The sequence below is a fragment of the Eschrichtius robustus genome, chromosome 16, assembly GCF_028021215.1.
Source record: "Eschrichtius robustus isolate mEscRob2 chromosome 16, mEscRob2.pri, whole genome shotgun sequence".
NCBI lineage: Eukaryota > Metazoa > Chordata > Mammalia > Artiodactyla > Eschrichtiidae > Eschrichtius > Eschrichtius robustus.
The window spans coordinates 90034156-90046395 of NC_090839.1; the positions used below are offsets into that span (position 1 = coordinate 90034156).

At 55.0% G+C, this 12240-nt stretch overlaps 1 protein-coding gene across 3 annotated transcripts in view; it reads right to left on the reverse strand.

Moving 5' to 3' along the window:
- The window catches only part of SDK1 (sidekick cell adhesion molecule 1), a 539173-nt gene that overhangs the window by 15673 nt on the left and 511260 nt on the right, over positions 1-12240 (reverse strand). For all 3 annotated transcript variants that reach the window (XM_068566067.1, XM_068566068.1, XM_068566066.1), the window contains 2 exons: positions 3628-3792; positions 490-627 (listed from right to left, as the gene is read on the reverse strand). In XM_068566067.1, coding sequence (XP_068422168.1) covers positions 490-627; positions 3628-3792 — 303 coding nt within the window. The remainder of the gene's footprint in view (positions 1-489; positions 628-3627; positions 3793-12240) is intronic.

Here is a 12240-nt window from a genome sequence, read left to right on the forward strand (position 1 = left end):
TCAGAGCTGCGACGTGGGACCTAAGGCAGGTGCTCACCCTGTTAGTGAGAAGGGCTGGGCCACAGACACGATTCTGCACCATCCCCGAGCCACGCCGGAATGCCTGAGACGTGCCCCATTCACTGTTCTCATGATACTGACGAGTGCGATTTTTCATCTGTTTAACGCTTTCCACTTTTTAATCATCACTTAACAAAATACTCCTGCATTTGAGCAACAGTGCAGATGAGGAAACAGACTCGCAGAGGCCAAATGACCCAGAGGACACACGGCCCACTTGAGGGCAGAGCTGGGACAGAATCTGGTGGCCGAGGTCCAGAGCTCCTGTTTCCCTGCACCCGCCGCCTCCGAAGGGATGTCTGTTGTGCGTGTTTTATCGAATGAAATGGAATGTGGATGTGGGCACCCCGGATCCAGGAAGGAAACCCCAGACGTCTCAGCTCCAGAGTTCCCCCGTGGGGAGACAGGGAAAGGCAGGCGCCGTCCCACCTGGGCCGCAGCTCCCGTACTTCTTGTTCTGGCCGTGCAGGACCAGGGCGAACACCACCAGGAGGACGACGAGCAGGCTGGACAGCGCCACCACCAGGAGGAACCACCACTGCTCGTAGAACGGGGTCTCCACCTGAGCTGAAGGGCGACATGGCACACGGACGCGGTCACGTGGGGCAGAAACTCAGTCCCTGCCGTGAACGGGGGAGCGGAGCGCTCGAGGGGCAGCCCCGGGCACGGGGAGGGTGAGACCCCTGCCTGGTCTGGGTTGTCGCGGGCAGACCGACCCAGAGACAAGGCTCTGGTTCCACCGGCTCTTTTGGGCCCAGGGTCCTGTCCCCACCACCCCCCCCTGCTCCCACCCCAGAGACTTCGCTGTCCTGGACCCTGGCCATCGTGCTTATATTCCCTCAATTTCACCTGCTTGCAAATGCTGTCTGGGTTAAAGGGGGGGAGGAACAAAACCGCCTGGATTTGCTCCTCTCTCCCAGGGCCGGGGCTTCCCTCCCAGACAGCCCCCAAGTCCCCTGGCCACCTCCATCCCCGCTGCCACCCCCCGGGCCACCACCGCCGCCCGGGCCACCGGAACCACTGCTCAAATGTGTCGCCTCTTCCCGTTGTGCTCAAACCCTTGACGTCACAGAGAGCGTTCTCAGGTGGGAAGTCGGCTCCTCCTAAAAGCCCTCAGTGCTGCCCCTACTGGCCTCGGGGTGCGGTCAGTCTAAGCCTGGGAACCCCGTGACCCGAGCCCTGCCCGTGCCAAGCGCTGGACCCTTCCACACCTGCCCAGAAACCTCTGCTCGCACCCTCTGGCTGGGTGGGCCAGCCTGACTACCTGTCGGCCTCCTCCGCTGCATCAGGGCCCCCAGCCCCGGAGGCTGGGCCGTGTTTTATTTATTTCGATCCTCCAGCAAAACTGAGCCGAACAACGGGCCCCCCTTAGATACGTTTTCCCAGAACGAACAGAAAAGGTTTCACTTGAAAGTTGCTTTGAAGAAGGATTGTCTTCCTCATGTTTTATTCTGTTTACTAAGAGGAGAAAAATGGGAATTGCTTCTCGGTAGGTGTCGGATGGCCCTGGGGTCCCACTCGTGCCTTCCACGAGCTTCCCTGTTTCGGGGCATCGGACGTGAGGGACGGAACAGGAAGCCCATTACAGGTGGAGCCCAAGGTCTGGCTCCCAGGAGCAGAAACCCGCAGAAAAGACCTCTCCCTTATGCTAAATACCTCACTGGTCGGATGCGAAGCGTGTGCACCCTGGGAACGAGGGGGACGTCTGCTCTGGATCATGTAACAGCACAGGGAGGCTTGACAGATGACAGCACTTTAAATCCAAAATACATGAGCTGGATTTCAGGCTGTACGTTAAGTCTTCCATCTAATAAGGCCAACACATCCAAGCCGACCGCTGGGCAGTGGCGCAGAGCAGGCCTGGGCAGAAAGGCCTGGGCAGAAAGGCCTGGGCTGGGCTACAGGACTCCGGCCCCGGGTAGGGCTCCCCGCCCCCGGTCTGCACAGCGGAGCCTGAGGGGTGCCGGCAGGTGACAGCCTGCTGGCCTCTCGAAACCATGAGATGAGCGGACTGCCGACCAGCTGGCAGCCAAGGCCAGCGCGGGGATGCAACGGATTTCAGAGGAACGGTCCAGCCACGGTGCCCCATGACCTCAAGGGCCGGGAGCCGCGTGCTTACGTAGGAACTAGCCTTTGCCACCGGCTACGCGTGTGCGGAATTAAAAGCTCTGTGCATTTGGAATTGCTTTCTAATGATTTCTTGTTCATGAACGAAGGGAGGCATATCTTGAATTGCTGAACTGGGGCGATGGGTGATGGGGGTTCCTTATTCTATTCTCTCTACTTTGGGGTATGTTTACAATTTTCTTAATAAAGATGAAGGAAGCGAGGAAAATTTGACTTTTCTACGCACTGTTCGTTAAACAAGCGAGTGGTGCCAGGGTCCTTCCTGCAGCCCCTCTCACTGAGCGCCCCTGGGATTCATGTTGCTCCTAGACCAGGGGCCTGAGCGCCCAAGACGCTACCCTTCCTCCAGACTCACGGCAAGGAAAGGATAAAGGATGCCTTCAATTTAAACAAGTGCAGTCAGCAGCTTGAACAAACGTGACTGCAGGGAAGGGAAACATATTTGTCTTGATTGGAAGGAAGGCTCTCGTGGCTTCTGGCCCGGACTCGGCCTGCTCCCTTCTCCAGAGCACCTCCAGCGGTCAGCCCTCACTCAACCCCTCTAGATCCCGGCTCGCAATCTTGGCTGCACGGAAGGACCGCTGCGGAGCTAGACGATCATCAAGCCCAGACCCGCGCCCCCGGCGATGCAATTGCTGTCCAGGGTGGGGCCCTGCTGTTTTCTAAGCATTCCCGAGGGGTGACCCTAAGGTGCAGGCGGGGTGGAGACCCGCTTCCCACCCGCACCTGGGACCAGCCTCACCTGCCCTCCCCTCCCCACCGGCTGGTCCTCACCGGGTTCCTCACCGGCTACTTCCTCTGCCTCGTCCCAGGCTCTCCCTTCCCTGCAGCCGTCCCCCTGCACCCTTCCAGACCCAGACCTGGGCTCCCTCCTCCGAGAAGCCCTTCCTGATTTTCGGGCGGTCACTTTGTCCACCAGCTGTTACACCGCTTGCCACGTCACTGGTGAGGACAGAGTCTGTCGCCACTGACACTCGAGCTCTGGGAAAGGCAGCCTGGCCTCCCCCGTGTCTACGGCTCCACCCAGAGCAGGGCGGGGGGCGGGCACCTCCAACTTCAGGCGCAGGGCTCAGCGGGGCCCCCGTCGGACACGACCGTGTGTCAAGGGCTACCACACTCCCCGGTGGCAGCTGGGGGCGATCTTCGCTTTTCAAAACCGGCCCGTGGCTCCTCGGTGAGGACGCGTCCCCTGATGGAGGGTCTTGGGCTCCACTTTGCCGGCGAAGCCTCCTCCCCGGGGGGACCCCGCCCGGCTGGAGCTTGTGGCTCCAGCACTCAGGGAGAGACAAGAACTCAGAACGGCTGGAGCACAGCGTGGTCGGGAGCGCGGAGCACGCGGGAGACGCGCGCCGGTTCTCCTTCTGTCCCCGTGGCTCCAGGTCACCCTCCCTGCCCCCGAAGGAGGGGCATCGCCCCGGGATTCCCGGGCAGGGCTCCTACCTGACACGGCAGCAGGGGGGCTGCTGGGCTCCCCGTAGCCCACCTGGTTCACGGCCACCACCCGGAACTCGTAGGTCACTCCTTGCCTGAGCTTGTCCAGGCTGGCGGTGTAGGATGTGGCGTCCCGCGGAATGTCCTTCACAAACATGTCCCACAGGCCTTCATCTGCAGGGCAGCGAGAGCAGAGGTCAGGGCGCCCGCGCGTGGATGCCCACCCCGCCCTCAGCTCCCGGCTCCCTCCCCGGGGGGCGGATGTGAGCAGCGGAGGCTGGGTGAGCTGCCGGGGGCGGGGGCACAGGCGGGAGAGGGGCCTCCCCCTGGTGACCAGACTCTGCTAAGGCTGCAAGCTGGCGGAGGCATTTTCCCCAGTGCTCTCTGGGCCTCTGGTTTCTCACTGCATCTCGCCTTTGGTGCAGGGTTCCGGCTCCCTACAGACCTCCGGCCGCGTGTCCCTAACCCCACCTTCCGGGCTCTCCGAGGACACCCAGCCGGCGGGTCAAAGAGAAAACTTTGAACAACGCCTCTTTTGCCAGCCGGCTGCCAGCCTTGCGGTGATGCCGTCACGCTGTCCCCGCCGCCTGGGGCGGTCGCTGCAGTGTGCTCGGCGCAATTTTCCATAATCGATAACGGGTCGTGTGCTCTCGTGGGGTGAAGGCGCCGAGTGGCAGCTGGCATGGAGGTGCACGTGCTCTGGGACAGCCCTGCCGGGGCCTAGTTCCCTCACCTGGGGACCCGGCCTTAACCTGCCAAACCGAACTCCCCAAGTGCCAACCTCGAGTCTGAGCATCCTTTGCAAGGGCTGCAGCATCAAACCTGCCCTAAGACCAGCAGGTATTTCATCTATGGCCAGGTGCTACCGAATACAAGTATAAATTTTAAAACATATACTGAATTTTGAACAGACACCAATACACCTATGTTCATAGAGCATTATTCACAGTAGCCAGAAGGTGGAGGCAACCCAAATGTCCATCAACAGAGGAATGGATAGAGAAAAGGTGGTCCATCCATACAATGAAATATGATTCAGCCTTAAAAAGGAAGGAAACTCTGACACCTGCTACAACATGGGTGAACCCAAGGACAGGATGTTCAGTGAAGTAAGTCAGAAACAAAAAAGATAAATACTGTATGATTCCACTTATAGGAGGTCCCTAGAGCAAATTCATAGAGACAGAAAGTAGCAGGGTGGGCGTCAGGGGCCGAGGGAGGGGGAGGGGGAGTTAGGGTTTGATGGGGACAGAGTTTCAGTTTGGGAAGATGGACAAGTTCTGGAGGTGATGGTGGTGATGGTTGTGCAACAACGTGGATATACTTAATGCTACTGAACTGTACACCTAAAAATGGTTAAAATGGTAAATTTCATGTTACGTATTTTACCCCAATAAAAATACATATTGAATTTCTTTAAGCCCTGACGTGTAGGAAAACATTAATAAAATTGAAATTAAAGTCAGAAAATCAGGTGCAGAGATAAAGGAAGAAGCTAGACAGCCTTGGTGTGAAGCCTGCCTCACCGCACATTAGCTGTGTGACCTTAGGGAGAGTACTTAGCCTCTCTGTGCCTCATCTGTAAAACGGTGACAACAAAGGGCATCTACATCGCAGGTGTGTTGCAAGGGTTAAACAAGTTAATACTGATAAAGTGCTTAGTAAGCAGTACACTCTGTGAGTGTTTGCAAAATAAAATATAAATCCAATTTCTAAGGAGGTTGTTCAGTAAAAAGTGGGCTCAGGGCCCAAAATGTTCATTTGAAATAGTGATCCTTCATGAATTAGAAATTCTTTTATAGGCACAGGTTTGTGATCTTTTAAAAACAGCAGGAGATCTGGAGAGGAATCTCCCTGCACATTTGAATATGCATGCATACATGCTGACAGCTTTACTGGGGCGGGGGTTATCTGGAAACCAACCTGATCACACACCTTGGAACACCAGATATGTTTGAGAGGATCAGCCCCACAGTAAACAGAAAGAGACCACTAGTGTGTAAGTTGTATTTGCATAAGGTTTAGAGTTTGCACCGATTAAGCCCTTGTAGTCACAGGTTAATGAAGGAATGGATGTGAATGAGACTTTAAAGGCATAAATCTCTGTGCAGGCAAAAAGGGAGTACGATGATTATTTTTTTCTAAATATTCACATTTATAGTAGTTTCTCACCAAGTTACCCATTACCACTAATAATGTCCAAATGGCAAGTCATAGCTTAAGCCTTTCTTTTCCTTCTAAAAATATTAAGGTTTACACTCATGATTGTCATAAGTGATTTATTTCTGCTTTGGCAAGAATGATCGGGGAATAATAGGCACGGAGGGTGCGCTTTCTCTGCACGTGCCACTCCCTCTGCCTGGAGACCCCGGTGCGGTGGCGGGCATCCTCCCCCTCCACCCCCTCTCACTCATCCACGCATCCGATCCACAAATACTGAAGTGCTCCCTCTTCGGTCAGGCCCTGTTCCAGCCAACAGGGGATCAGATGAGATTTCTGTTCTCAGTGAGCTATTTATAAGTCTATGGGGGAGGTGGGGGATGGAGGAAAATCAACAAGGTCATTGCACCCTTTCAGATTCATCTTTTTGAGGCCAGCCTTGACCCACTCCTACACTCCAGGAAGAGATGGCAGCTTCTGCCAGTGGGTCTCCAGAACACTTCTTTCTCTACATTTACCTGTCTGTTTGCACCACTGGGCTCTTGAATTTTTCAAGAGTTCAATAAATATCAGTTGACATGATTCATCTCCCCTTCCTTACTCCTTTCCTTCCCTTCCCTTCCCTTTCCTCCTTCCATTCATCCTTCCATCTACCCATCCATCCATCATCCATCCATCCCTCCATCCCTCCATCTGTCCTCCTATCCATTCATCTTTGTGCCCCCATAGCCTTTCACAGGGCCTGGCACAGGCAAGCTTTCAGTAAATAATAACCACCACCATTTTATTTAGCACTTACTATGAGCAAGTCACTGTGCTAAGGGCTTTAAACACTGAATAAATTGTGCCATGTTTTCCCTCTAAAACGACAGATAATTTTATGCTGTGAAAGAGACTGAAGAAAAAATACAGACTCTTGTAAACTGGATACTGCTTGAAACCATTGAAATTAAGGGACTTAAGAGTGTGAAAGGCATTCCCAGACCATCTGCAGCAGCCCTGAACACTGCTGCAGTGGGTTCTCTGGATGTCTTTTACACTAATGTTTCTGTAATGCTTTCCCGCTACTGAAGAAAAAGAATTACTTCCCCTTCCTCTACTGTCACCTAAAGTCCACATTTTATTTTAAGCGCTCTGTCATAGCTCCAGGAACTATTTGCATTTTTCATAAAAACATTTTAAAATATTGATACAGAATCTCAACACACGATTTACTTTACATTGAAAAACGCTGGGAGGGGAGGAGTCATACCACGAGAATTTCCTTCTGAAGGAAGTTCGCACTTTTATTCTGCTTAATTCCGCCTTTCCAAAATTAGCATACTCAGCATTTCAGGCTCCGCTTGTGATTCCCTGGGCTATTTATCCACACTAACGTTCACACTGCGATCACGGCGGGCAGAAAAGCCTGGCGGCTGCCGAAGCCTCCACTCTGTCTCTCCACTGTGGACTGTTTTCCTCGCTTGTATTATGTTGTTAAATATCTCAATAAATCAATGATGGAGAAAAGTATGTCTACAAATTAGGGGGGAAAATAACATTACAGAACTATTAAGCATAATGAGATTTGTGCAACTGATTTTCCACGCACCAGGATAATCCCCGGGCCTGGATTTACATTCTCAATCAATACTTGAGGGGAGTGTGGGCCCTTGTGTTTTTCTGGGGATGCATTGAGCCGGCTGCCAGACTCCAGGCGAGGTCACCCCACCTGGTGCTCAGCAGACCCCAGCCTGCCTTCCCTCCCCACTGGGGGCGCTCCTACTCCTACATCACCCTCGCGTGGGGACCTCGTGATTGGCCCGAGGAGAGCAATCGCTCGTGTTTCCCAAAGCCACATCCCTGGGTGGCCGATGCCAGAGGCCTGAAGACCAGCCCTGCGGGCGGTGCCAGGACTTCCACCTTCCCGGGAGTCACGTCGACCTTCAGGCCGGGGCATCTTGATGTCTGTGGCGGGGTGTCCGTGGCATCTTGCTGGGCTTGGTTCCCCTTCTTGGACGCCCAGCGCCTTCCTGGCCTCTCCTTCCTGTGACACTGCTGGGAAGACGCCACCTCGAGGTATGAAGGTGGGGGAACCGTGGAGAAATAAACGTGGCAGAATGCTGCTCGATAGGCCGCACTCCGGTCACACAGCTCCATCCCTGCTGGGCTCGGAAGGAAAGCTGCGTGAGGGTCCACCCACGCACGTGCGTCCCACTGGCTGGGTTTCCTTTAAAGATATAAGCTCTCGGTCCTGGCTGCCCTATGGCAGTATTTGTTTACTAAAAAAGGAGAACGGCAAATACTGAATATCCTCGAGGAGAGCAAGCGCCTTCAGTCCACACGGGTCGCTGCCCCGACTGCACTTGTTTCTGGCGCTTGGCGCAAGGCAGCTTCTCTCCCGCGGGGCCAGCACCTCGCCGCCCAGGCACACCTGCTCCCGGCCGTGCCCTCGAAACCGGGGAGCAGGGACACCGCCCTCCCGAATCCCAGGGTCCGCGCTCCACTTACCCTGCCGACGCCCAGAAGCGTGTGTCTGTGGCAGGTTTCAAGGCAGACGCCAAGAAAGACGTTTGACCTCGTGGACAGTCCAGCAGGGTCTCCACGCTGAGTGAAACTGTCATTCACGGCCCAAGGGTTCTGGTTCCACTAACTCACATAACCAGCGCCATGACGTTGGCTTGCAGCTCTGAGCCTGGCAGCTGCTTATGTCTTAAACGCTGCCACTTCTCTTGGTGTAACTGGGCTGGGTCGGAAATTGAACTGAAACAGGTGGGGCTTACACCCGAGGTTAAATACATCTGATGATAAAATAACTGTATGTTATCCGATCCTTGTTGAAGGCAGGACGCGCAATGAGATGAACGTCGAAACGCAAAGGATGGCCCAGGACCAGGACCCAGCCCAGAGAGAAAGGGCTGCAGAGCCCGACAGGCTGTCGACTCGGGGTCGTGAAGGAGAGAAGCAGTGAACACAGGCCCGTGACAGAGTCAGAACTGCAGCCGCAGCCCTCGGGCAGAGGACGCTGACTTGGCAACTTCCGTGGATGTTAAACCTTCCGAAAAGCACGGATGTTTTTCCTTTGTTCGGTTGAAAAGTCCCGCAGGCAAAGATCGGAAGTGGACAGAATGAGCGGGGAGGGGCCTGGGGGGCCCCCAGGAGGACCGCAAGTGGGCAGGGTTTCCCCTGCATAGTTTCCACGGCCTTCCTGGGAGCTTAGCAACACCGACCGGGAGGAAACAAACCTTCGCCCAACCCGAGAAATGAACCTTCGGCAAGGCTGTCCTGCGGCGTCTGGGGCCGCGTCCACACTCGCTGACCGCCCTTCTCCAGGAGTGAGAGGGGGTGTGTGTCCTAGTCCGATGTGAATTTCACCAGCTGCTGTTCAATTCGGTGTTTTCACGTTAGGGCATCAGCAGAATTTGCAGGGGTTCAAGTGAAGATGCACAAGGCTGCAGGGCCACCTGCCCGGGCTGCTGGAGCCTGCTGGCCACCCGCCCCGCGCCAGCCAAGCGGACGAGCTCCGTGCCTTCCAAGGGCAAGACGGAGGTGAGGCCTGGTGGGGAGATGGCAGGCAGCCTGGGGCCCCCAGGGCCACCCAACGAAGTGGCTCAGTCTTTCCAGACGCCCGCGGTGACGGGAACCTAGGTGGCCCCCTATTAAAAACTACCCCTCCCAGGGCCCCACGCCACTACCAAGCTCCCTGCAGACACCACTGCCCTGCCCGGAGAGAGTGTCGCCAAAGAGCTTCGGGGCGAGAGTAAGATGATACAGCATTTACTGTGCTGTGTAATGAGGCCTGTAATAGATGACAGCTGAGATCCAAGGCCCAAGGTACTGGCACGGTGTTTAAATATTGACAGTCCGTAAATGCATTTCATCTGACTCCGAGCAGCCGCAGGCCTCCGTTAAGGGGGGAGGGCCGGGGGGAGAGGGCGTCTCTCTCAACTTTCAGTGGCTGGACGGTGAGTCCGGCAGCCTGCTCTGGTCCAGTCGAAATCGCTGGCAACCTGCTTTCCAGTGTTGAGAAAGTGAAGCAGAATCTTCGGGGCTCGCTGAAAACGACAGCGTCCTCCAGGTCAGTTTCCTGGCACGTCTTGGTCCCCGTGAGTCAGCTTCCTTCCACCTTCTGGTAGTGACCCGGTGAGTCAGACCGCCAGCTGGCCGCCGAAGGCTCGCGTCCGGGTGAGGCCCTCGGGTGTGGGGCGACACCCCATCAGTGCTGCACCACCTTCCAGACTCCCTGGAGCTGCACCTGTCACCACTGAGCACCCCGTTTCCTTCATCACAGCAGATGGATGAGCGAAGGTGGCACGAGGGGAGATTGACCAGCTCCCCAGGAAGCCTGAGAGCCCACCCTCCGCACCCTGGACGGCCCCGAGCGCTCACCAGGGCTAAGATCCCAGGCCCACGCGCCTGCTTCTGGCTGGCGGGGAGGTCCGTTCCCCACAGGCTGACCCCTGACGCGAAGGTGCTCGTTTCAGAGAGACGGTGCACTTGAGTGACCAGGGTGAGCAGACCATCCGTGGAGATTTAAAAAAAAATTTAAGCTTTTTATTTTGAGATAACTGTAGATTCCCATGCAGCTGTGGGAAATAGCACAGGCATCCCATGTGTCCTTTATCCAGCGTTCCAACCCCCCCGTTCCCCCGCAAGGGTGTCATGTTGGGAAACTACAGTACAGCGCAACCGGGAAACTGATGTTGACACAGTCCTGATGGGACCCTTTGCTGCAATGCTTGCACCTGGACACGTCTCTCCTCGAGAAACAAAAACCAAAGAAACTGTATGAGACTAAAAATAACTACGTGCATGCCCAGTTGGGACAAATTCTGGACCCCAAAAGATACAGAGACCCAAAAACCCAATTGCCACTTTTGAAGAGACTGGAGCAAAAGCAGGGTACTGAGCATGCCCCCTGCACACAACACCACCTAAGAGGTGGGCAAAGCACCTAAGCCTCCCCTCTGGCCCGACTCCTGGACACACCCCTACCCTCACCCCATATAAGGAACAAGCTCACTCCCCCAGCCCCGCCCCGCCCCCGTCAGGGCGTGAGCAAGCAAGGGAAGCTGTTGTTTGTTCTCGCACCCCCTGCTGCAGCAGGGGCCCCAATAAAGCCTTGCCTGAATTTCCTGTCTGGCCTCTGATCAATTTCTATCGAGGAAGGAGGCCAAGAACCCTGGTCGGTAACACTGACCATCTCCCCAAGGGTGCCTCGTGTGGCCCTTTTATAGCCACATGTCCACTGGGATCTTTAACTCTTGTCGGGGAGACAAGCTTTCAGGTAGAAGCAAACGACTCGGCGGGAGTCTTGGGTGCGTGTCCTCTAGAGCGAGGCGTCCTAATCTTTTCTTGGTGCCGTGGACCCTCTGGCAACCTGCTGACTCTGAAGGACCCCATCTCAGAATGGTTTTCATGCATAAAATAAAACTGAAAAGGAAACCAGTTATATGGGTGATGCACCTAAATGCCTAGCAGTAACCGCAAGTTCACAGTCACGTCCGTCTCCTGGTTACGCGGAAGGTCTGGATCACGTGGGTTTTCTTTGCACCCTTGTTAAGCTACGTGGTCTTTGGAAGATGTGGTGGAGAGACGTGCATTGAGGTGACACCCTTATCCCAGGGAACTCAGAAGTCTTCGCTTCTTCATGAACGCTTTCGATAAGAAGGTCTAGCAGGGTCTGCAGACGACCGTAATTTCAACGCCGTGATGAGTGTGAACGATCTTGGGAAATCTCTGCACAGCTGGCACGTGATGTGAACGTGGCTGTGATTTCTACTGCTGGCGGTTTCACAGGTACTGCAATTACTTACGTGGTTTCTCACCTACGGTTATGGGTTGAACTGGGTCCCCTCATCATTCATACCTTCAAGGCCTAATCCTTAGTATCTCAGAATGCGACCTTATTTGGAAATAGGGTCTTTGCAGACGTAATTAGTTAAGATGAGGTCATGAGGGTGGACCCTAGTCCAGTATCACTGGGGTTCTTCTAAAAGGGGGAAGTTTGGACACAGACAGGAACACAGGGAGGAGGCCACATGAAGAGGAAGGTAGGGGTCTGGCTGATGACTCTGCTACAAGCCAAGGACCCGCAAAGGTTGTTAGCGACACGCCAGAAGCCAGGGGAGAGGCCCGGACCAGATCCTCTCCGATGGCCCCCAGAGGGAACCAACCCTGCAGACACCTCGATCTGGGGTTCCAGCCTCCAGAACTGAGAGAGAACACGTTTCTATTATCTAAGCCACCCAGTGTTTGGTACTCGGTTACAGTAGCCGAGCAAACTAACACGTGTTTATAAGTGAAGGGAAAGCTAAATTTCAGTTAGAGGGCTAGTGAAGATAAAAACGTATTTTTTCCCGTCGAAGCTGATGGAGCCCCTTGGTGCGCCTGAGCAAGGCAACCTCTGCAATAAACGCTCTCCCTGCATTTGGGGAGCAAACGGCTTTGCCTCCTCAGGTCAGTGCAGCCTCCACTGCCTCA